The 25,201-nt window shown below is 43.3% G+C and overlaps 2 protein-coding genes across 5 annotated transcripts in view; one reads left to right on the top strand and one right to left on the bottom strand.

Moving 5' to 3' along the window:
• LOC144125669 (putative sodium-coupled neutral amino acid transporter 11) overlaps window positions 1-10,884 on the top strand; it is a 37,230-nt gene extending 26,346 nt beyond the window's left edge. For 2 of the 3 annotated variants that reach the window (XM_077659257.1, XM_077659258.1), the window contains 2 exons: window positions 23-160; window positions 8,440-10,884. In XM_077659257.1, the coding sequence (XP_077515383.1) occupies window positions 23-160; window positions 8,440-8,679 (378 nt within the window). In that variant the 3' untranslated portion in view covers window positions 8,680-10,884. The remainder of the gene's footprint in view (window positions 1-22; window positions 161-8,439) is intronic. The other variant, XM_077659259.1, reaches the window with a different exon arrangement.
• The window catches only part of Wdr24 (WD repeat domain 24), a 38,246-nt gene continuing 21,524 nt past the window's right edge, over window positions 8,480-25,201 (bottom strand). The window contains exons 12-14 of one of the 2 annotated variants that reach the window (XM_077659256.1): window positions 22,110-22,302; window positions 18,875-19,050; window positions 8,480-8,618 (exon numbers count right to left, since the gene is read on the bottom strand). In XM_077659256.1, coding sequence (XP_077515382.1) covers window positions 18,915-19,050; window positions 22,110-22,302 — 329 coding nt within the window. In that variant the 3' untranslated portion in view covers window positions 8,480-8,618; window positions 18,875-18,914. The other variant, XM_077659255.1, reaches the window with a different exon arrangement.

Genomic DNA, 25,201 nt, shown 5'->3' with positions numbered 1-25,201 from the left:
TTCCCTTTTCCTCATTTTTCAGGTTTTAGACAATGCATTCTTCGTGACTAGATTCCCTTCTAATTTGGTGCGCCACATCATCATGACACTGTTCATAGTACTGACCACTTTTGCATTTTCAACACTGACTGACTGCCTTGGCATCGTCCTCGAACTCAATGTGAGCATTTTGTTTTCACAATCGATTTCCACAGGGATAAGCATTGCCTTTGTGTTTGCGATGCCTCTGCCGCAGTGTACTTTAAAACTGCACAACTGCTGCCTTTATGAAACAAAAGCTACTTGTCTATTAAAGAATCATAATGATGGAAAACTGCACAAATGATACGAAATTTACATACTTAGACAATCGGCTACCCTTTGCTCCTGATTGCTAAGTTTTCTGTGCAGCCTTTTTGCCACGCAGCTGTGACATGTTAAGTTTCTGGTGGGTTCCCTTGTATGTATACGTATACCTTCGCCTTTCCATTCAACCTTCAGTAGTGAGTCAGTTCGTGTGATGTCTTCCTCTTCCTTTTGTCTGCTGTCCAGTTTGTGCAGTTTCACACCATTATGAATTGCATCAACTAGCCCAAACTTCTGCTTTGCTATTAAGGAACCCAGGACTAAAGCCTGATTGTAAAGTCCTACTAGTACAAAGGTTTTGTGCACCTTTATAAAAACAGCGGGTCTTGGCAACAATAACACTAGCCATGAGCAGTAATTCAGCAGCTATTCTGTAAAAGCAGTGACAGTAGCCTAGGAAGCACATGGGAACAGTGCAGAAAAAATATTTGACCAAACATCAGCAGTGACAAGCAACCGATTGTTTCCAGTAAGCCTGCAAAGTGCTGAAAAAATATGCGCTTGCGGAATGCTTGCGTGTGATGCTACCAACATCTGTTCAAGTTTCTCAATTCTGCATGCAGCTAAGGTGACCTGCATTGCAAACAAAATAAAAAAGGACTACTTTAACGGGCTTTCATTACTTGGCATTCTCGGTTAGATACCTTCTTGTCCATCTGTGGCCCCCAACTATTGCGACGATTCATCTTTGGTTAGAGCCAGATTTTTTCTGATTTCTACACTCTGAGTACATTTTGTGAAAAAATGGGGTGGAACTTGGTTCCTTGATTTCCACCTGAAAAGCAGCTTTCCAAAAGTGCAGCTGTCATATGGAACAGGTTGCCAATAAAGATAACTCATTGTTCTGGACCCCTTCCAGAAATATCTCAAGGTATTATTTGGTGATACTGCACCTTTTTTAACCATCATGACTAAAAGCTTGGCATCACTTTAGGATAGATTTCAAAAGTACCAGTGTGTAGCAGGGTAAAAGTACTTGATGTCTTGTTTCCTAGTTTTATTGCATGCTACTCCATGGTAGGTTTAATGCTATTATGCTTTTCATATAACCGCTGCATTGTCAGCAGAGTTCTCATTATGTTACGTACAAAAGGCATGACAGGTATAGCATGGTATGCTGATACGAGGGCGAGTCAAATGAAAGTGAGCCAACCCCCACCGCGCAATAATGGTTCGGTCCATAAATCTTATTTAATGCTCTCACACACTGGGTTGAACACGGTTGCGCGACATAATGGACGCATAATGGACGCACCAAAAGTTGAACGGCGTGGTGTCGTAAGGTTTTTGACAGTTCAAGGTGTCTCCCAACAAGTAATTAATCGCCATATGGCTGCAGTGTACGGTGAACATTGCTTTTCATTGGCCACTGTGAAGCGCTGGAGCAAATGGCCCAAAGAAGGACGTGAAAGTGTCAAAGACGATCAAAGACCAGGCCAAAGCCACCATGCAATCACCCTCAACAAAACTCCAAAGGCTGATGAGCTGATTAGACAAGAACGGAGGATAAGCATCGATGAACTGTCAGGGCGTGTGAACATCAGTCACGGTTCGGTTTGCACCATAATTCATGACCATCTCGGTTATCGGTTGCAACTTCCATATTTTCCGGCAATTGAAAGAACAGCTCAAGGGAACCAAATTTGTGTCGGACAATGACGGGAAAGAGTCAGTACAGATGTTTTGAAACAGCAACCCAAGGAGTTTTATGAGGCGGGAATCACGCAACTCATTAGTCAGTGGGACAGATGTCTAAATGCTCACGGAGACTACTTTTAAATAAAGTACCCCGTTCTTCACATTGGCTCACTTTCATTTCACTCGCCCTTGTAGAAATGCATCATAGAACAGAAACAGTAAAGAATAAAAAGTAACATGCAAGTTGGTAAATGGGTTCTAGCTTCTTATTGCAACAATTTTTGACTTTTTAGTAGAAATGTAATTCTTATGTCGAAAAGTAACCTGAATAAGCCTGAATCCTGCAGGAATCGTAAAGAAAAGCACAAATTTTGCCCCAACAACAATCACATGGGCAGTGCCTTATTTCTCAGAAAACGACACATATGAAACCTGAAATGTAACCTGAATCTAACACAAGAAATATGACGTGGGATTATGGTTAAGTCAGCTCATGAGAAAGGCACTATAAAGTGAAAAGTAATAAGAAAAATGTGGCTGTGATAGCATTAGGCAGCCAAACTGAAGAATTCTCAAAGCATTCTGGTATAACCTTGCTTTGCAGGGAGCGTGTAATGGTCGCGTAGATGAAAAATCTTAGACACACTGGAGGTGGTTGCAGAATGTACATCGTAAGATTTATTCAACACTGCTGCTCAGCAGCAAGGCAAAGGCATTCATGGCGTTTGGCATGATATTCACATCATTTTATACAAACATAGCATATCCAAGCATGATCTGTTCTGTACAAGCATAATAAGACATTGCTTTTGTGGCCCAAGTAGACAGTAGCATATACCGTACTTACTCGCGTAATTTATTCACTTTTTTTTCTTCTAAAGTTAAGGCTTCAAAAAGGGGGTGCACAAATTACACGGAGATTTCGCAAACACGTCCTAAAAGCTCCACAAAGGTCATAATGCACAACATATAAGGTACATTGCTGCGTGTAATTCAACCCTGCGCACTCGCGTGTGGCCCAGCTGAGTAGCGCCAAACAGAATGGCCAACGGTTCGGTAGTTTCGGATTCTGCCACGACACACGCTCCGAAGGGTACCATAAGTTTGCTCTCGCAGCTGTTAGTAAGGGAAAGCAATTGCCAGTGCGAGCAAGCCATGTGAACTGCGCACAATTGGCTATTCGTTACCGGATGCAATTTACAAACGAATCAGACTTTTTGTTGACGCCACTCACTTGCCATTTGCAGCCACACATGGCAACGCGGCCGCGTCGATCTTCCCAAGCCTTCCCTGCGCACACCCGCCTGCATGCTGGTGTGTTTGCGCAGCAGGGAGCATAAAATATGCGATTAAAAGCTTTTTTTCCCCAAAAATCCGGGTGAAACGTTGCGGTGCGCAAAATATGTGTGGGCGCAAATTACGCGAGTAAATACGATATCTACAGAAGTAGAAGACATGAATCATTTGGTTTTCAAGCACAATTGTGATAAAGGCGTTTTCAGAGCAGCCATCACACCTAGCAAGCAATTCTATGGACGGATGAAATTCACAGTATGGTTGAAGTAACTGATGGTCAAACACAGACATAAGAACCACATAGGAACCAGCGTTCTAACATCTGTCATTGTTATGGCATGCCTATATTGGCTAGTTATCATTTGCCCACATTAGCAAATGTCCCATATCTACAAAAAGATAATCATTAGAGCACAATAACTTTGTACAATTCATAATCAATGCATTAAAGGGAGACGCGGATCTTGAAATGATAAAAAAAGAAAGAAAATTTCGATTTTGCAAAAAATGGCATGTTCGGGATCAATACACTCTAAAGTTCCTGCCTAATAAGTTTCACTGTCTAAATTCGACCTCCAAATACTAAATCTGTATATTTCGCGCCCACAAGCCCGGAAATGGTGATTTCAAAGCGAAATGCAGCAGGACTTCGCGCCCATTGCTTCCCACAACCGCGTCCCTGATGGCCGTCATCTTGGTTTTGCGTGAAAGCTGGGCCCCTTCCTCACTACCTGGTATTAGTCACTACTCTGAAATATTTTTGTAAAATCCACATTCCATTGCTTTTCGAGGCCTCTACAACGACCTCTGAATGGCTGGTGCGCTCTTAAAGCGCGATTTTCTCAGTTTCATGCTTTTTGCCAACATGACTACCCTTATTGAAGTTATGTTTTTATGGTGCAATTCAAATTAATCTTATACCATTGAATTCAGAAAGAACTAAACTGTGGAGCTATGCTGTTCTTATTTGGATGAGTCAAACATTTCAAATTTTATGAATCACAATGTCACCTAATTATACTACATAATTTATGGTGCTTGGACAATATTTAAAGGACTATAGACACCTAGACTTATTGCTTGTTTTCTTCTTTCATATGATGCATTAGACATTAGAATACATGAATCAGCGCGTGGTTTTCACCTACAACCGCTAAATAATATATAATTGAATTTCTTCTTTCTTATTTTTTTTTTGAATTAAAAATGCTGTTTCGATTTTAGTTTCATCAACCGAACAATAGCTGCGACGTGTAGTTGATGTTTAAGTCACGTGATGCACGGACAAAATGGCATTATAAATGCTGATACATAATTTTAACTCACTACAGCACTTAAAGCAGCCTGCTTCGATAGCTAGAATTACAAGAAACGATGCATCAGCAGTTATATTGCCGTTTTTTTGTGCCTCACGTGACTTAAACATCAACTACACATCACAGCCATCGTTCAGTCGATGAAACCGAAACTGAAACATGTCAAGAAGAAATTCAATTATAAATTATTTAGTGGTCGTAGGCAAATACCACAGGGTGCTTTGTGTATACTACTGTCTAATGCGTGGTTTAAAAGAAGAAAACGCACAAGAAAAAATTTGGTGTCTATATTCCTTAAACAATTTTTACAATCATGTACTTCAACAACAATATAGTTAGCATAGCTCCAGATGGCAGGTCTTTGGCTACAGCCCCATTTCAATCGAAACTAAGAAATGTAAAAAGAAATGGCTGAACGACCAATAAGAATTCAACTAATTAGGCTTCAGTTATTTGCCTATAATATGGGAACTAATTGAGATATACTGAAACTAATTACATTTTTGAAAACAGGAAGAAGAATGGCATGCACGCACACACACCCTCACACCCACGCGTACACACCTAATTTCATTATAATATATTTAATAATAAAAATGTTCATTTGAAGACCCGCGTCTCCCCTTAATTCTACATTACTAGATACAAGACATCAGCCAATCACACACTTGCACACATGCATACAACAGCATCTTTTGGCTCAGGTGCCAACATCACAGCTTAGGTGTGCTACTTTGACCATTTATAAAGACAACTTCAGCTCTATCTGGACATTTCTTTACACAACATTTGTTTGCCAAGGTTTCCGAAAATGCTTACAAGCAGGCCATGTGAACTGTCCAAGACAACCTTGGTGAAGGCAGGCCTAGCCGCCATCAAGACTGGTGTGGCCCTCATCTGAGACGGGCGCTGCTCCTGTGCTGGCAGTTGTGCTCTTTGCCACTTCAGCCACAGTTTATAGCAGCACAGTTTCTGCATGAATCTAAAGGCCTTTATACACCCAGCTGAGTGGAAGCTATAGATTTCGAGTGAGCTTTTGTTCAATGGCTATGGTGTGTTGCTTTTTATGTGGATGGCCTCTTGCCCAGTTTATGGAGTCAGTTTTTCCTATTTATGGAAACAGTAGTCCTTGATGTTTCTGCTACCATAAACGCACTGGATGGTGAAATGCACCTCAGTGGCACAAGTGCTGTGATTATAACATGCAAAATGTCACAATGCAAAATGCAAGAACACGCAAACAGTTGCTTTGTCAGTGGTTTACATACACATGAGAAGATCAGGCATTTGCTCAAAAATACTGCAGGAAGTTCCGGGCATACTACCTCCAGCACATAGTTATAATGTGGGCACAAATAATAGCTCTGAAGGAATAAAATAACATGTGATGTAAAGTGAATTCAACCGTTGCACAGCAAGCCTGAGCTTTTATAGGGTGGAAACCCAACTCACAGCATAGAAACGAGAATAAAATATGTACCCAGAATGTGATAATATATAAACACATTCTGGAATAAAAACTCTTCAGTGTCACAGTTATGACATTACTCCAATATGAAACACTTGATACTGGCTGTTGGGACACGTCATGGTGTCACTACAACCAGCACTTCTGACCATTTATGTGACATCATGCAATGTTTGCAGCAACAAGAGTGTCTGCTTTGACAGTGCACCCGGCGGCTTGCTTCTCTGTGGAGTTGCCATTTTTATGCAGCAGTATCACAGTTGTTTTACTCATTACGGCAACCATGGGCCTCTTCATGAGGTCCAACCTGACCAGTAGGCACATTGCAGTGAAATTCCCACCTGGTGCTGACCAAAGCCAAACAGGGAATTTAGCTAGAAATCGAGCTGGTTAGTATTTGCACTTGAGGTACGAGCTTTGCTAACTTTTGTCAGCCTTAGAGCTCTGGCTGGCAGGCAGAAGACTATGGTGTGAGTAATGTTTCATATCTAATATTCCTCAATGGCATAGACAACAGGCTTGCCTGTTTCTTGCTTTTATGATAAAAAAAAAATTTCAGCTACTGCATAATCTCATGTATGGGCCACATCCACTGTTTTGCACTAGATAATTGAGGAAAAAAAATACGGTTTTGCATTTTTTTAAAATTTGTGTATGTGCTACACATTCAAATTTCACATCCAAATTAAAAAATAAAGACCGGCCCTTACATGAGTTTATACGGTATGTTGTGTCGCATCAGTGGTGATCTGTATTCGTTTTATTTGATCAGGAGGTGACATCTGCAGCAAGGGTTTAATAATTAAGGCAGAAGGAAGAACGTTTGCACTTTAATACTGATGGTAATTTTGATATGAAGAAAAACCCTAATGGCTCTATTATACAGACATTAAAGCTCTGAACTAATGTGCAGGAAAGTTTGTTTCATTCCATCGAGTTACTCTTTTGCTTTTCAAAGCAAGCATTTTGAAGCCTCAGAAAGCAGAGTATCCCAATTTCAAGGTGCTCAACCCAAACCATGCCTAATCTCAGTGCAGCACTGCATGACGTCACACTTGCTATGTCACACTTGCTATGTCACATTGACGGCAGTGCCAGTGGTTATTACTGCCGCTAATATATTACTGCTCATTGCAACTGCCCAAAAAGTATGATGCAGCAAGCCTCTGCATATGACACTGCTGCATCGCACTTTTTCTCAATGAAGGGAGACGGCAAGACATTACTACAATTGTGAAATTGTGAAACACACTTGGCACAATCCTAGCAGGCCTACATCATTTACTGAAGGCTATGCAATGGAATGCAAATACACGCACTCATTACCAGGCTGAGGCACTCGGCAACAACATCCGTCACTTTCGGACAAAAATACTCTCGAGTGGGTGTTGCTCTGTACAAGCAAGGCACGAGAAAAGACGAGTTTCTTTTTATTGCGACAGTGTGCCTACTGGCATAAAGTAATATTTACAAATACAGACCTTTTCAAACAGAAATCGATGGGTGCCACATGTGGCACTGGGCTGTGCTTGTAGTATACGAAACAGGATTAAGCTCCCCTATGTCCTCCCCACAGCCCAGACAACTGGTTTTCCCGAGGGTCATGAAAAGGTCTATAGGTACACATTGGACATCTCGCATACTTGTGACTGGAACCTCAGCCACCACAAGACAAGAGTATCACACATACCACTTCACAGCCATTCACTTCACTGAGAAGGGGCTACTCAAAACCTTACATACAGAGTTGTAGCCTTGACTTAGCTTTTGCGGGTTTAGAGTCATACTCGTGCTTACGCTATTTTTTTTTTTTTTCATTTCTTTGCTGAAGTCCTGAGCTGCATGTGAAGCCTTCAAGCAATGCCTGGTCTGTTTCGGCTCCTCTCAGCCAGACTTGTGAACTGCAAGGCAGCACACATTTATTTGAAGCTGACTTGGAGGCTTGTGGCTATTTTAGTGTGTAGCACACAATCTAAACTTAAAACTGTAGAAGTAGACAGAAAGTTGGTTTTTGCAAAATTCCTTCTGTGCTACGTAGAAGCCCAGCCTCTCTTGCACTATGCTGCAACTGCACACTGCAGTCTCATCAGGCAGTTTACATTGTCTGCACAATATGTGTCATGCACACTGCAACATGTAACCAGGCCTGCGCACACTCTTATGTAGCAGCAGCAGTTAACGTGTGCAACATTTGATAGTTCAGACTACTCACTTAGTTAATATTCACACAATTTCTTGCCAACAGAAATACGATCTTCCGCTGCTCAACCAACTTCACATGTGTTTCTATAACGAACCTCTGGAAAAATGAAATTCATACAATCAAACTCTCCACGTTGCAACCAGTGTGAATGGTCATCCTTCCTTCTCTGTCAGGGCGTATTGGCTGCAATACCACTTGCTTACATCCTGCCAGCGGCCACATACCTCAAGGTGGAAAATGGACCCTTGCTCTCTTGGGCCAAGATTCCAGCACTTATGCTGGCAGTCTGCGGAGCAGCAGTTGCCATCTGTGGCACTGTGGTGGCCATCCTCGACATCAGCTCTGGCGTCTCCTGCAGCCATGGAGCGGACATGCATTACTGCATCCAGCCGGCAGCAAACATCACGACCTAGAGTGCAGGCACGTTCCCCCGCTCCCCCAAATGTTTTCTCTTTGCTCTGTGCTTGGGTGCTGATGTCTTTCCTCAGGTGTGCAGGCTGTTTATGCAGACCTAGGTTGGAGGAGAGAGACAGAGAGAAAGCAAGGAGTATGTGTTTAGTTAAACTCATTGGCTGGTTAAAGAGTGTCAAGCAACGTATGGATATAAGAATGAAATGTTCCCCTTATGTCCATCCCTTTGTGCCGTTCAGCTAATCCTTGGTACACAGAGGGGCAGCAGCAAAAATTGCAGGGAAGGACTGACTAGTGAAAGGTGCTTCGCTGCACTGCTTCCAGGAGATGGCAGAAGTGAGTGGTGTAAAGTATCACCGTTTACTGTTATTCCCCTGTGCAACTTTGTTTGTATCGTCGCTTTCCTTTACGGATGAAGTGTGCTGTGAGGCACTGTGAAAAGGGCCAGGGTTCTTTCAGCAGGCGATAGAATTTTTTTGTTCCTTTTGAAAATATAACATGTGCAACTTATATATATACATATAATGCTGCTTTGAAGCCATGTGCCTGCTTCCAGTACAGCTTACTTAAACACATCTCTGCGTACCTTTTTTGAACTGGTGCCCAACACACTCACTGTTGAACCCAATTTATTTTGCTAGGAAGGTGGAACATGAGGTCCAAATGTCATAATTGCAAAAAAAATACAATTTATTTTCTGAAGCCTGTTTTTCATGATAAAAAAATGCACAGTGCAGCATACTATAGAGGTACTGTCCTCATCTCACGGTTCAAGCAGGAGGTTACTATTTTTTTGCACATTTTTATTTTCTTTACACCCATATTTGCTGGGACAGTGGCCTCGCATAGCATGCCATTTTAAGTTTTCTCTGACAAGCCATCACCAAGAACGGTGAAGAGCTCACAGACCAAAGGGCTGTGTTTGTAAAGTTCACATTTCATCTGCACTTTCACTGTTGTAATTTTTGTTTTGCTGTTTGTTACTGAACGCAGTTATGATATATATATATATATGTGTGCATGCATGTACTGTTCCTATTTTAGTCACATGCTGCTTGTTCAGCTGCTTACCATACAAGGCAGTTGTAGATGTTTGTTTAAATATATTTCAGAAATGTGCATAGACCTGCTGCCTTCCAGAAGCTGTGTATATAAGTTATAACGTCACTCTATGATCACCACCTCTATTACAAGTGCCCCTTATGCGTGTAACCTAAGAGTTGTTTCTCTAGCATCTTTAAGCCAAAGACAGACTCGAAATGATGCAGGCAGGCAAACTGCCTTTTCACTGTCTGTAGTCACACTTAATTTAGTCACAAGTACCCAAAGAGGTGCCTTTGTATATATATATGCCAACTGTGCAAGAGTATCCACTTCAGGGGTGAAACCTGTAGACTAGTACAGGGCCCAAGGAATGGATACCTAACACTTTCTCCTATTGTAATTCTGATATTGTAGATTCGATCGCCGTGGCCGGGATCGGGCGTCTTTCGGGCCAGCAGCCGAGCACCATAACCACTCAGCCACTGCAGCGGCCATTTTACAATAGCAGAAAGTGTTAGTTATCAGTTTGTAAAATGGCCGCCGCGGTGGCAGAGTTGTTACTGCTGACCCGAAAGACGCAGGTACAATCCCAGCCACGGCGATCAAATTTCGATGCTGGTGAAATTCTAAAGTCTCATGTGCTGTGCGGTGTCAGTGCAGGTTAAAGAACCCCAGGTAGCCGAAATTTCCGGAGCCCTTCACTACGGCATTCCTCATAGCCCGAGTCGTTTCGGGACGTTAAACCCTCATAAACTGAACTAAATGGCTCAACATTGCTATTCTTCAGATCAGTTTTAAATCACTGGCAGGTTAAGAGTACATTAGAACATAATATTTTGTCTTCTTTCAACAGGCTAGTAAGGGCAGCTGGAATGTTTCCACTGCAGAGTAGTAGTGCAGGTCTTTTTGTTTAGTTGATTTTTGTATGTGTGCGTGTGCACATTCTTTCAGGTTCTCTGGCTACAAGTGCTTTGGCATTGATTTCCACACACTTTCAAAGCTTCTAAGCTTGACTTAGCGGTGCAATTTATATTCCCCATAATGTTCCTTTTTGAGATGCATACATAAGCAGCATTTATTTTGGCCCAACTCAGCAGTGATATTTTTTGTCAGCATTTTTCTGTAAGAGTTTCAAAAATAAACCAAAATGAAAGGTTACAGTATTTATGTTCAATATACGTTCTTCAAATTTATCTTCAGCAGAAAAACTGTGGTTGTCACTTCATAAAGGTTTTTTTTCAGGATCACTCTATACGTTTATAACCTGGAATTAATACCCTCTAAGAGAAACAAACCTATATTAGTGAAGTTAGAGAAAATAAAAATGATCCCAGTCTGAAAGCAAGCCTGATGTGCTTTGTGATGTGCTACATTACATTAGCATTCTGCATTTCTTAATAGTTTATACAATTCACAAGTGACTGTGATGAATACAATGGCTATACCAGTAGCTGCGGTTTTATAGAGGACATCACTAGCATCAACGCATAGACCTGGTTCTTAAATACAATGTATATGTGAGTTAGCATTATCCGTCAACCATAAAATATGAGCAGGCCTTACGGAGATGCTGCACAAGGGAATTTTTGCAAAACCATTAAAGAATTGCTCCATAATTATGACTTGCAGCAATGGGCCTTTTACAGAGTACACAATCATCCGAGAGTACTGCAACTGCTCAAATAAAACTTTGTGGTATGGCACCGTGCTGAAGTCCGCACAAAGACCCGTTTTTGTAGTTCAGTGTCTGGCGTTCCGTAACCGAGTAAAATGTTGCAATTCCAACCACGCCGCAGCAGCAGCACTTTGATGCAAACCACACACAAAAATGCCCATATGCTGAAACACTGGTGTATGTTAAAGAGCCGCAGATGGCTAAAATTAATCCAAAGCACTACACTGTGGCATATGGCATATTCTTAAAAAGGTGCACATGAATAGAATATTGGAAGCTACATTCCATATATCATGGGCCTGGTCCATATAATAAAACATGACTTTCATTCTTCATGGGACTATATTTCAACAACCTTGTCAAACAACAACATTTCAGTTCGATTAACGAATAACATCAAGGAAATAGGAACTATCCAGGGCAAGTGCCTTGATGGTTCCTATACAGCTGAGAGCAAAGCTTGCAATGCAAAACATGCACTATCGGCAACTGTTGTGACTTGCAGGAAACGTACACATAGGCATAAAATATAACGCAATGCTAAAAAATGATCTCGATGGTTCAAGCCACAATTCCAGCACTGAGATCACCGTATTAAGTGTGAATGCACATAAAAAATGTCACCATTATCGGCTTTAAATCCAAAGCATATGAGCAACAGAGAGGAGGGTTTTACAAACAGAATCAACCCCAGGAAGCTTATTTTGCACCATACTTCGTCTGGAAATTGAATTGGTTTTTCCTGCCAGTATGGTGCCAGTTCTCTCCGAGTCAGCACCACAGGCTGACTCGGCATCAACCAGCACCAGTCCTGCTGCACTTGATGACCCAGAGTGAACACTTGGTATCGGGACATACATAGCAGCATACATGCAAAACTCCCTACTTTTAAACAACTAAAGTAAAGGCTGGAAGACCAGCAGAAGCAGTTGACAGGAATGTGCCAGAAGCCTGGTCGCAACAGGGCAGGCAGTTAAACTTTTTGTGTGAGCAAGCAAGATGTGCTCTGAATACTAATCCATGAGCGTCTGTGAATTGCCAATGTTTAAACATCTGCTCACAACCAGCCAGGAGTACTTGATTGTGCAACAAGGGTAAGCTGCAGTATGACAATACTTTGCACAAGAAGGATGTCTGAAGTATTAGCAGGCTGCAACAGTATGCTTTGTGCGCTGCATGCTGAACATTTCGTTTGAATTTCACTTGCTTTGGTCTGTAAATGCATCTTGAAATTTCACAACATTTAGTTGGGCCTCTTTGTCCTTAAACTATACTTGCTTCTTGTGCCTATGCACTTTTGGGTGCTCAATATTCCAACATCACCATTCAAAAGAAAAAAAAATTAAAATCCTATAGGTTCTGCACAAGCATGACAGACCGGTAGCACTTTTTTGCCTTGCTAGAGCTGTAGGTCGAAATGGTCAGCATGCCCGATTTTTAAAAACTAAGGGGTTATGTCCCACATATAAGTTCAAGGGTTTCAAGCAGCCAAACCCGCAGGAAATACACAGTATCTGTGCTAATACCCTGTGCTAGCCAATCACCTCGTCCGTTTTGCCAGCAGCTGCAGCTGCGCCATAGTGTACTTAGTGGCACGCAATGCACAGCCATGCTGGTGCCGTCACTTGGGAAGCCAGAGTATGGTCACGCTAATTGCCACCACGAGTACTAGTACACAGAGCTAAGACGGCTGCTGCCAATGAGATGCATTGTGGTGAGTAGCTTGAATGACCCCTCCTATTACATGACACCAATGACCATACACGCACACTTGTGGTCTAATGGCGACAACCCTCCCCCATCACACACACACACACACTTTGTAAATATAAGGTATGAAAATTCCAATGCTCATGATCTTAAGCATGTTTGCTGGTATCCTTTGCTTTCACAGCACTTGCCAACAAACTGTGTATACTCTAACCAAACCGCCCTAAATGAAGTTCAAGGGGTCATGACACCATTTTTCACTCAAGCTGCGTATTGCATATTGTTTGCTATACATCTGGGAACAACTAGATAAAATATTAGCTTACTTGGTGCAGCAAGTAATTTGTAATTTAATTTTTAAAAGCTCTCCTGAACTGTGTGGCAGTGAGGCAACAGTGGCGTGCTCACGATTCGTGACGGCATAAACACAGTCACGTGCTTGCTCGCGACTGAACGATTGAACTGCACCTAGTGAAGCATAGGGGAGCGAGTTGTTCTGGCGAAGGGGGGAAGTTGGAGGGGGACAAAGGAAAAATTCCCTTTTTTGCCCGGTCTAGGCGACTTCACGACAATGTGCCATGGCCGCTCTCTGCTCCGCACCGACCGTGCGTGTGGCAGTTTTGCTGCAGACGACGGTGCTGTTGGTTTATGGTGTCACTCAGGCTGCTTCAATATGGATGTTGCTGCAAGGGGGAGGGGCTCAAATTTCTAGCTCAAATGCGCTTGTAGAGCCCTACTTCTTTTAATCATGCCATGGCTAGTAGCTGCAATGTAAAAGTATGATTTGTTGGTAGACCGTATCATGACCCCTTTCAGTAGAAGACGCAATGCCTGGGTTACTGAGCATACCGCCGAGGGGAAGAATTACCTGCACATTTTGTTTTGTGTGGGGCAGGAGAGAGTGGATGAGAATGAGAGAGAAAGAGGAGGGAGAAAAACGACCTTATTAAACACGCCCATCATCTTTTCCTTATTGTTCACAGCCAAATAACTGCACTCAACTAGCTCAAGCTACTAGCCAAATGATTTGCACTATTGCCTAAGGTGAGCGGCACAAACCTCTGCAGCACTTCCTAGAAAGGCCGGCTGCAGCTTTTCAGAAAGGAGCTGAAGTATGTAGTAGTTCTTAATGGGCACAAATGTTGGAGGCTTATTAAACCAGTAGCAATTCAGTGTGGACAGACAGGTGCCTGTCAAAGTTCACACCCAGGTTTATATATACCGGCTGTCCTAGCTAATGTCAATCAAGATTAAATATATACCAAGGCACAATAGGTCAAGGCAACGTCAACCATGTGGTTGACCATTGCATATAGTAAGTCGGAGTATTTTTGTATTTTGTTCACTTCAATGATTAAATAAATTGAAAAAAAAAAAATTGCTATTGTGTTTACTGGCGAAAATCCCAGTGCCAAATTGTAGAGCGTCCGAAAAAGCGTCCAAGAAAAAGCGTCCAATTCATCAGTTTTTTTTCTGCATTGAGAAGAAAGCACACAAAATATGAAAAATCCCACAAGGCCATGCGCTTGCGTGCCAAGAGAGCAGCGCTCTCAAATGCAGAATTCGTGTGCGTAGTCGCACTCGATGATGCCACAAATGTGACAGAATGAAAACAGGGAAGTGGGCTTTGGTGGCAAAAGTGAAGCACCTGACACAACAGGAACACTTGTTCCAAACAGCAATACGCAAGCCAAAACACGAAGCAGCGTTCCTGGACACTGACCGGCGTGTTTGCGCCTGCCATCTCGCGTGTGGCGTGTTTGCATTCCAACGCACTGAGTTGCCTCTGATATTAGTGATTTTTCTCCGACACGACAGATGAAACACCCACGGACAACCCGGAACACTGCCCAGTGGTAAGTCCTGCGTATCACTACTGGGAGCCAGCATGCCTGCCATTTTCTGCACTGAATGTGGCCAGGTGTTACTTCAGTTTTTCCGCCAGAACCCACTTCTTTGTTTTCATTCTGTCACATTTGCAGCAACACCGAACGCAGTTACATGCATGCATTTCGCCTTTGAGAATGCTGCTCTTGAAGCACGTGAGCGCACGGCCATGAGGAATTTTGTAATATTTCACAAGCTTTCTTTTCAATGCAGAAAAAATTATTTATAGCGCACAACAAACAAAAACTGATCAAGTAGACGTTTTTGGGACGCTCTGTAATTTGGCACTAATTTTCAACAAAACCAAAATAACTAAATTTTTTTCAATTTATTTTATTCAAATGAACAAAATACAAAAATACTCTTGTCATATTACACACAGCAGTCAACCGTATGGTTGATGTTCCCTGGGATACATGGTATAAACTGCCTCAAAACAACGACAAACAGGTGGGCCCAATGCATTTTTGGGGGAATCCCCCAAGGCGGAGTAGATTTGCAATAAGGGAGCATAATTACTCAGTGCCATCCACTCAAGCACAGCCATACGGCCACAAAGGAAAGCTATACAAGTTTCCCAGAAGCTTTGCAGATGGAAAAAAATCATCCTGGCCCGCAGTTTGGACCCAGGACCACCGCCTATTCGAGGCAGCCGCTCTAAACTGAGTTGTTGATGGACGCACATCTTTTAAACAGCGAAGCTTCTGAGCAAAGCTGTATGGCTGCGCTTGGGGTGGATGCTAACGAGTAATTTCTTCCTTCCTTAGCCATGTGTGCACGTGCCACTTGAGGTGTTGGTTACAGCCTCTGCCAAGTTCAGCTACGAAAAAACAATTGCAGGCATTGTTTTAAGTAAGATGTGGCTAGCAGTAGCGCTGCTGCCTGCTTAGGGCACAATTTGGCAGCTTAGGAAAGTTGCATACCCTTTATCAGGAACACTATTAAAGAATGAATGACGCTGAGGGCCTTGCCAGATGAAGTGTCTGGGAGCTGGACATGCTACGTTCTCTTGATTTTAAAGCTTTGGTCTGATCATGCAACTGGCAGAACCAGATTATTTTCGCTTCCTCTAGCGTACAGGAGGATAAAAAGTGTAAAACATGCTATTCAAATCAACTGCAGGCAAGGCCACATTTCTCGCAACTGGCTATATGTGCAAATTATCACCATTTCTCCACTGTGGTGAGTCATGCTATGTTTAGTGCTTCAATCTCCCTGGAAGCTTTGCTCTTACCTCCCACTCATGTTTGTTGTGGCCTGTGCTGTGCGTTCTCTGTTGCCTTGCCTACCGACATGTGATGTACTGGCTCAACTTGTTCTGTCTAATGTCATCTCGGTGTACTCACACCTGAAGAAAATGTCTGTTGCAATAAACTTCTGATTATGTCACAACAACATGACTGTGTTTTTTCACTCGTACCATTACACACAATGTGGGAAAAACAGCATTAGGTTAATATTACGACAACAAAAAGAATGTCACTGTAGCATCTCATGACAGTTAAAATCTGAACATCTGCAAGACAGTATGCAAGAGCTATCCATACATATGCATGTTGGTGCTGTTCTCACCTGGAGTATGTGCTTTTTAACCTTGATGGTGATAACTACGCTTACTCTCTATAAAATTTTAGACTTACAAACGTGAACCAAATATTTGAACAACATACAGAACACCATTTTTTCTTTTGTTTGTCATGACTGTGCTCTGCTAAAATGCTTCATTTGATACGGTTTGGTGCATCACTGTCTGCCGCGATCCAAAAATAATTTGTGGATGGCTAGGCACAATATACAGCTGGTGATTTTGTTCTACTTGGAAGCACGAGCAGAACGGCATGCAAGAGGAGTGCCACCGGGTAGCAAGGCTACTCAAAACCTTGGACAAACACTTCTGCATTGTTCACATGGAACTCAGCACTGCAGCCTCTCTTTTAATTTTTTTTGTCTTCTTGAATAAGGAGCAGTACATATCAGTATGAGCAGCATGTGAACAATGTTAACACGGAGAGATGGGGGCCACACTGTGAAAAACATAACACAAAGGTTTGCCTATTCTGCTTTGTATGCTGAAATATCTTTCACGCACTGGCTTCACGTATACTTAATGTGTTGCTGGGGGCATTTGTCTTCACGCTGGACCAAAAGCCTGCCATTTCCAAATGAGAATGCAGTCCCAATTTGAGCTCTCGTAGAATGACAGTGAATGTACAAAGAGTGGAAAGGTCAGTTAAAAAAAGAACTAAAAAAATTGCTCAGCCTGCAATGCACTAGGCACAACGGAGATTAGCTTGGGCAGAAAAAAATATATAAATATAAAGTGTCCTGCCCGCACCACCAGTTAGCACAATGGCTTACGCAAGAGTACCTCTGTTCAAATGGGCAAGAAAAAGAGCGAGTACAATGGGTTTTTATCATTTCACTCCAAAAACTGGCTTAACAGTAGCCTTGCACATTCCAAAGGGTGTTGCAACTCAGTTTAAAAGCTGCCAAAAAGAATAGTGCTGCATAATTATGGAACATGGTACGAACACAAGAGACAAGTACGAAGGGAGAAGACCTTGCTTGTCTTTTGCGCTGGCACCATGTTCCATAATAATGCAAAAAACCAACTAGCCCAGCTGTCTACCCTTAGAGAATAGTGCTGCTCAGGGCGATGGTCAGTGTAGTAGGACAATGAAAATATTAAGAGAGAGTTCATCACTGTGTCAAAAATTTATTCAAACGCACAAGGAGAACAATTTATGACTGAGATGCAAGTCATGCTGTTGGGACTAGCAACTGCAGGTGAAGTGTGCAAGATGAAGTTGCACATGTATAATATTCCACCCTTTCCACCCTTTTATCATATTAAGCCCAGGAACGCCAGCTCTAATGCTGCAAGAACTAGACCCAACATTGCTACAGCCAATTCTCGATAATTTGAACTCAGACCGGAGAATGAAAATTTGTTAGACTTAAGAGGAGCCTAAATTAAAGGGTGATAAACCGGATGTTCGAGTTAAGCAAGCCCAAACTGACAGGTTTCAATTTGTATGTGATGTTGACAAGACGAAAGCAATAGCTCAAATACATCACAAGTTCAGAATAATGAGATTCCTCTTCCACTCATTCCTCTCAAGCAAGAAAATGCCCCCAGAGCACAGCTAGCTATGTAGCAATATGCTGCCTGTTTATTTTTTTTTTTTTCACGATGCGCTCATAAATATGCTCTACTCTTCTCTTGTGCAAGAAAACTGGCCAAGAGAGGCATTCTACGATTAGCAGAAGTGCTGCTGACAAAACAGGTGCAGAAAAAGATTAGATGTAATAGATTAAAAAAAAAGTTGGAAAAGGGCTGAAGACAGCATTTCAGGTCTCTTTTAAGAGAGACTGCTTGACGAGCCATTTTCTTTGTGTTCATTAAAACCAACGAAGCTTAATAATGAGCAGAGTACACGAGGTCAAGTATGCGAGATAAAGCTGCTCATGTATACTATGTACAGGAAAGACAGCTGTAGTGCTGCGAGAACCACAGCCAACAATGTGGCAATTCAAGCCAGCACATATTTCATTCTTGAGATGTTTATCACAGTCAAAATGAGTACAAACCACAGCCGCAAAGTTCAAACCGACAGACATACCACATACCAGGTGTTTATATACCGAATATGGACACCAGATAAAAAAATTACACAAGAACTGTGACTGCCGGCATGCATTTTGATCTGCTATTTACCTTTTGTTTCTTATTTCTCAGTGTCTTGTTTCGAGGTCTAGGACACAAGTAAGTGTTTAACAGAATGAAGCTTGAATGGAAGCTAACACTTGCGGCTGTCTCTTGTTGTACATCAGGAATCACGGAAGGCTACAGGGGTCACCTGCAGTCCGTGGGTGCTTACCCTAATGAGAGGACCGCAGGGGCTTCCGGGAATGCCGTTGCTATGTGTACTCGCATAGGTGGCCACAGCCTGCGGGGCACAGCCGCTTCCTGCTGAACCACGCTGACACATGCTGCAGATGACCACCGTGTGCACAGCCTTGGCACCACACGAACAGTCCACGCACAACTTCATGGCTGCACAGACACAAGCATGCTGACCCAGATCCGATGTTCTAAAATGCATACATTTGACACCAGATATTTCAAACAACATTGCTGATTAAGGACATTTAAAAACGGATCACCTTCGGTGTTGATGGCCTTAATTTCACATTACAACCCTGCCTCCTAAAATTGATGGTAAAACAGGTTATCAGTTAGTTTTAGTTAATTATTGGTCTAATCAGCAAAGCAATGCTAGGAACCTAGTGCAGCTTGTGCTGATTGTGCTACAAGCCACCATGATAGTATCCTTGCTTCACAGTCACTTAATATCTGCAAAGCTGTTCGCGGTGCATTCAGTGTCCTTATTTTAGCATGTGCTTTAGAAACTGACTCAATGACACAAGCACAATGTCATGAGACATATGCAGCAGTGATAATTTGCAAGCATGAACTTTCTAGACTGTAAGAGTGCTCAGTTTGGAAACCTATGTTGATGGAGGTGAGGTCCCTTTGAAGGTCCACAAAAGCCTCGCGAGATGGTGCGTACCCTGTCCACATGTTTCCTTGCTTCTTTAAACCTAACAAATGCCTTCTTCAGATGCCGCGGACACAACGGCCACCATGATGAAGCGCAGCGCTGCTAACGGATGAAACTTGCAATACCACAGCCCACAAATTTGACACTAATGTTCAAGCATGTGACTTGGACTGGCAGCGCGCACTAACATCACAAACAGGTTTGGGGCCGCAGCACCGTGGGAAGCAGACGACGTGCCTAGCCGCATCTCCATCGCTATAGCAATGCTGCGCATGTGCAGAGAGCAGTGGGGGTGAGACCAATTGACAAAAACCTCTCCCGTCACCTCCCAACCTCTCTCCTTCCCTCTCCCCTAAAGGTGAGGACGGAAATTTCTCTCTCTCCACTTTGCCACCCAACAACCAAGGCAGGAGCCGCTGCAGACACCAACGACAATGGTGCGAAACTGAGGAACAGCTAACGCTCTAAAAACTTGCAGGGATGTCTCACTACGCTACAGTCTGGAAATGCGAGAGCGTTAGAAACTGCTGATGTCTTCAATTATGGTCCGGTAATGTCACTCTCTTCCAATCTGGATTATCCGGCCTGGTGACGGGCGAATTTTATGAGTGACAATTTTTTGCCCAACTAGGCTTTTAATGGTTGCATTAAAACGAGAGGATCGCTGCCAGTAAGGTTCACAGCCAGTTGTTGACTGCATCGTGGCACATCATACTGCAGTACTGCATAGTGTTGTGTTGCACTTAGTCTTCTAACCCACCAGCGCGCAGATACCCCCGTGCTGCAGCTCGATGACTGTCAGCGCACTGATTTTATGCAAGGCTTAACGTTACTGTGGGCGGGGACTCAATTCTATCTGGAAAAAGCACGTTAATTCTTGTTGCAAGCGCAAGATCCATTTAGAAATGTTGCGATGCTTGAACACCAGTTTATATGAACAAGAAATTCTTATTTATAAACATCAATTAAAGACGTTCGAATAGCGAAAGTGCAGTATGAATCAAATAATATTTGCAAAACGTTCGAATTTTTGAATACTCACGCCTCCTAGGAAAAAAAAAAAGAAAACGAATGTAACATGAAGAACGAGGACAAAGCATATGGAAAGATGGGTAGAAATTTACAGATAAAAGTACAGCAAGAAATGGCTTTCTCACACCCTTCTCTTTCAAGATTATCAGATAAGACTGACATGAAGATAGTCTGGCAGTCCTGCCACATCTGACACCGAGGAAAGCAGTGAGTGTGCCTTTTTGGTGCGCAATAGCAAGGCCAGTTTTCCATACACCCAAAGCAGATTACGTCGGTGGCACAGCGGACTTTGAGGGACTCTGCCGAACTTAAATAGAATGAATAAAGGCCTCTACGTCTCGCCTATTCTACTGCATTTCCTTGGGACGACTCATCGAATTCATGCTCGATACGCAAGTTCGCCGCCTCTGGTGACGCATTTCTCACTGCTCCCACTGCCGGTTGCCTGAGCTGAATATCTGTGGGTCAGTGCTTCCACTGGTCAACCAATGCAGATTCTTTTTATTTTTAGAGCACATCTCTTAAGCGCCCGTTCGTGGGTTGAGCCGCCTCGCCGTTGGTGTAACCAAGCAAACGAGAGTATTGCCGCTTGCTCATAGACGGCGCCAGAGTGGTGTATGCGCCGTGCGCGCCATCGTCCATCACCACTGCATGAGTGGAGGTAGGGTGGCTAGGGGAGGGGAGGTATCTGTGGTGGCACATGCCCACGTGCACTCACGCACTGCTTCCTCGCGGCTGCACCACGCTCCACTCCACTGACGGGCGGTCCTGTAGAACATGCTGCGCGCAATAGATTGTCCGCGTTGGATGGATGGATGGAGATTATTAAAGGAAGTAGGGAGTTGGGGGCACGTGGCGCGTGCAGTAATCGCTCTCGATGGTGAGGAAATGGTCATTGCGCCGCGCTGGGGAAAGGGGAAGAGTAGGAGAGAGGGAAGTGTATTTCACAGCGATGTCCGTGTTGGCCACACCACTCACAGCACTGTCTTCCTGGTATAAACTGTCTGCTTATACAATACAATACAAAATAGCCCCAGCCAGCTCTTTATGAAGAATGAGTGATGCGACCGGTGGAAATGCTTCGTCTACCGCTGCTGCTATAGAAGCTGCCCAAGCAGAGGCTCAGCGCCACTGCCAAGAGGACTCTGCCGTTCGCTCTGCTGAAGCATAAGCTCATTACCGGCACCAAAAAACCAGAACACCTACAAAGCTGTGCTCAAATTTCACATTAGAGAGCATCGTAATCTTCCTTGGATTTTTTGTTTTCTTTTCCCCATGTTGGGGCTGACCTGCAAGACTATTATTATGATCAATATGGAAGTAAATATGGCATGGTCTGCTCCTGCCTCCGTGCAATATTTGATTAAAATGCAAGGGGTGACTTTTCACTTCTATTTTCGGTAAAAAAAACTTGTAAAATTTAGTAAATATGGTATTCACTGTGCTAGTGCACACGTTATACAAGTTAATATGGTAACTTGAGTATGGCCTGGGCCAGCATCAGCGGCTCGGAGCTCACCAGATGGCACAGGGGGCAGGGATGGCCTTGCAGCGGTCACATAGCCACCCTGAGCGGGCCAGTGGCTTCTGGCAACCACCACACACTGTGTGCACCACTGTCGACTGCTGGTTCAGGGTGGACACGGAGGCCAGGTTGCTCAGGGAAATCACCCGCGCCATCACATTCCACATCTGAAACCTGCTCAGGAGATCTGGTGGCCACATGCAATGGATAGCATTGAAACATAATGTGATGTGCAGTGCAAAACAAGAATGATGGCTGTACAGCAGCTACAAGCTTTTGCCTCTTTTGTCTCTAGCAGTGTACTGCCCCTCCTGTAAACCACATGCCTTGCTGGTTGTACTCAATACAATGAGAAAGTATTCTGCCTTTCTAAATCCAAAATGAGGGTGAAGTTTCACACACCAGGTTGTTGTACAGAAAAAAAAAAGTACTAAGTAATGCAGATTAGTGCTAGAACATAGTGCCAAATAGGGCTGGCTCGCATTGTTTCTATGCACGCTGCTGGCATGAACGATGGCAGAAGGAGACACCAGGAGAGATTCGCACGCTACACAACTGTCTCGACCTACACTCCATCTCAGCAGTTCCCTTGCAGCACTACCAAAGCTGCGATCAGTGAACAGGCAACGTTCCGACGCTGCAGAATGCAGTGCCAGTATAAAATAGGTAGACAGGTATACGGGATAGCATGCTTTAAAGTGCACATGCGCCAAACACTATTTCATATTGAGCCCTAACATATGCTCGCGTTACGTATGCATTTTCACGAGTTAAGCAGCAGGGCCACTTGCCCCGAACTCAATTCGTTGTTACTGCCATTTTCTGTACAATCACTTCACATAAAATGGGCTACTGGGCTTTCGCTTCATCTCAATTCGCCTATAAAAACACATACTGGCAATAAATTCGCTTTATTTTTTATTTTGAGTGACAATTCTGCCCCTTCTAATCCTATGAGGAGCGTCGGTTTGTTGACAAAAATAGTTCCCACTCTAACAACCAGATGGCTCCACTGGGCTGAGCTTATTGTTGTGTGTCCGTTTGCATGTGCTGAACTAAAAATACGAACGTGACAAACGGCATAACATCCTGCAAAATGCTCGTGCTTAACGTAAGTAAGCATGCATGCACTTATCGTACGCTGCCAGCATCGATTTAGGCTTTTTTCTAGCCATATATGTGTAAGTCACAAGCAGATGACGAGACACAAAGGAACATGTTTAACGCGCTCGCCTGACTGGCTGAGGAGGTCTCTCTACCTTCCATAGCACTGCAAGGAACTTATGAGATGGAGTATAATGGCAACGTCATGATCATTCAACCGCAAAGATGGTCATTGCAATCCCTCTCTCTTTGATGTTGAGCTTCAGACTGTAGGGTGAAAAATACAGGGTGAAAATACGCCTTGCGAATTCCCCCCTAGCCCTTTAACATTACAAAGGCATCTTATGCATTTCCGTTCTTCTTAGACCTTGCATATGAGGATATACATACGCACATCAGTAGACTGATTTGAGAGACAGTCACATTTCCAAGTTGTTACTCCGTACATACATCTATTGTCACTAGGGCATGCACACCATGTGCGAAGTATGGGAAGTAAGAGTTCTATAACTGAGTTTGCAGTAAAGGTTCCTACTACCTCAGTCTAACAGAAAGCGATGTACTTTAAATCTCTGATTTAGGGCGAGACAGAGGCCTTGAAAGGTAAAAGAGATGGAAAAATTTTGATTTTTTCAAAAATGAGACATTTCGGTCAATATCCCCTGCAGGCGCTGCGTCCACAGTCGTGGACACGACCTAAACCTGCTCATATTTCCTGTAGAAGGCGCATTTCCGCGCCCTTAACATACTTACCCTCCTTGTCAAGTCTGTGGCGCCATCTTTAGTACCTACAGAAAAATCTGTTTGCAAATAGCGCGTAAAGTTGTATGTCACAACGTTTTGCGGCGGTACGAGTAACTAGCTTGTATTTTTGCGAGCTTTTTTTTTTCAAGTTACCATAAATGATGAATTAACAGTTGGGAATGTGTCAGTAGGTTAACATAGGAATGGCACATCAATTTTCACTGTCATAGATGAAGAAAAAGTGCTGCGGTGGATGTCCAGAGTGACACGTCCATAAATGCGGACATGGCGCCTTAATACCGAAATTATCAAAGTGGCGTTCTCTGGCCTCTGTGCGCCGTTTCTTTTTGGGCAAGTGTGGCATGAAATGGGCTTAATGCTTACAAGTGTTGAAAACCATGCTTCTACAAGGAAAAAAGCTGGACGACTCCAGTGCCAACCAAGCAATCAACTAAGCACCAATCAACCAAGCAATGAAGGCCCACTGATGGTCATACAGAAGCCTAACAATGCTGAGCCACTGCCAACAAACACAGCGCACTATGATCAGAGGTTAAAGACAGGGAGGTCTTGTTTTTTCTTAGACCCACCGTGCTTATAATGTAGAGACAGCATGAATCCAAAGCAAGCAATCATTTTTTATTCTTGTCAGTGAGGCAGAAGAAACCTTTACTGCGAGCTCAGTTCTACAACTCTTACTTCCCATACTTCCCAAGGGTTTTTAGCAAGAATCATTAACATGTTTTCTAAAACCTGACATGAAGAAAAATACAAAGTTCGCAGCACTACACAAGGGGTGGATGAAAAAGGGAAACCCGTGCCCCCAAACCACGAGTAAGTCCAGAGCTGACTGTGCAGCCCCAAGGCTACACAACAATAATGAGCGCACTGGTAGAACAAGGGGACTGTTTCAGGTCTGTGACATAAATTGTGCAATAACGACCTAAAAATGGTTTCCTCCCTTTGTAAAAACCATGTGTAAAACAGGTCGCAAGCCACTTCCTCTCTCCCTCTCCACTTGTGCTCGAAACACCACAGACTCACAGACGATGCAACCAGACTTTAAGCACTGGCTATGATGGAATCAACCACTGGCCCTAACTTCCGAAAATGTCAAATGCACAATGGTGCAGACACAAAGGCTGCACATCCAAGAGCCGTGTTCAGTGCCGGAAATTCGGAATTTTCTTCTTAGCCCCGCCGCGGTGGTTCAGTGGTTAGGGCGCTCGACTACTGAT

Source organism: Amblyomma americanum, chromosome 3, assembly GCF_052857255.1.
Source record: "Amblyomma americanum isolate KBUSLIRL-KWMA chromosome 3, ASM5285725v1, whole genome shotgun sequence".
Lineage (NCBI taxonomy): Eukaryota > Metazoa > Arthropoda > Arachnida > Ixodida > Ixodidae > Amblyomma > Amblyomma americanum.
The sequence above is the reverse complement of the archived record's forward strand: the minus strand, read 5'-3'. Positions and strand labels throughout refer to the sequence as shown.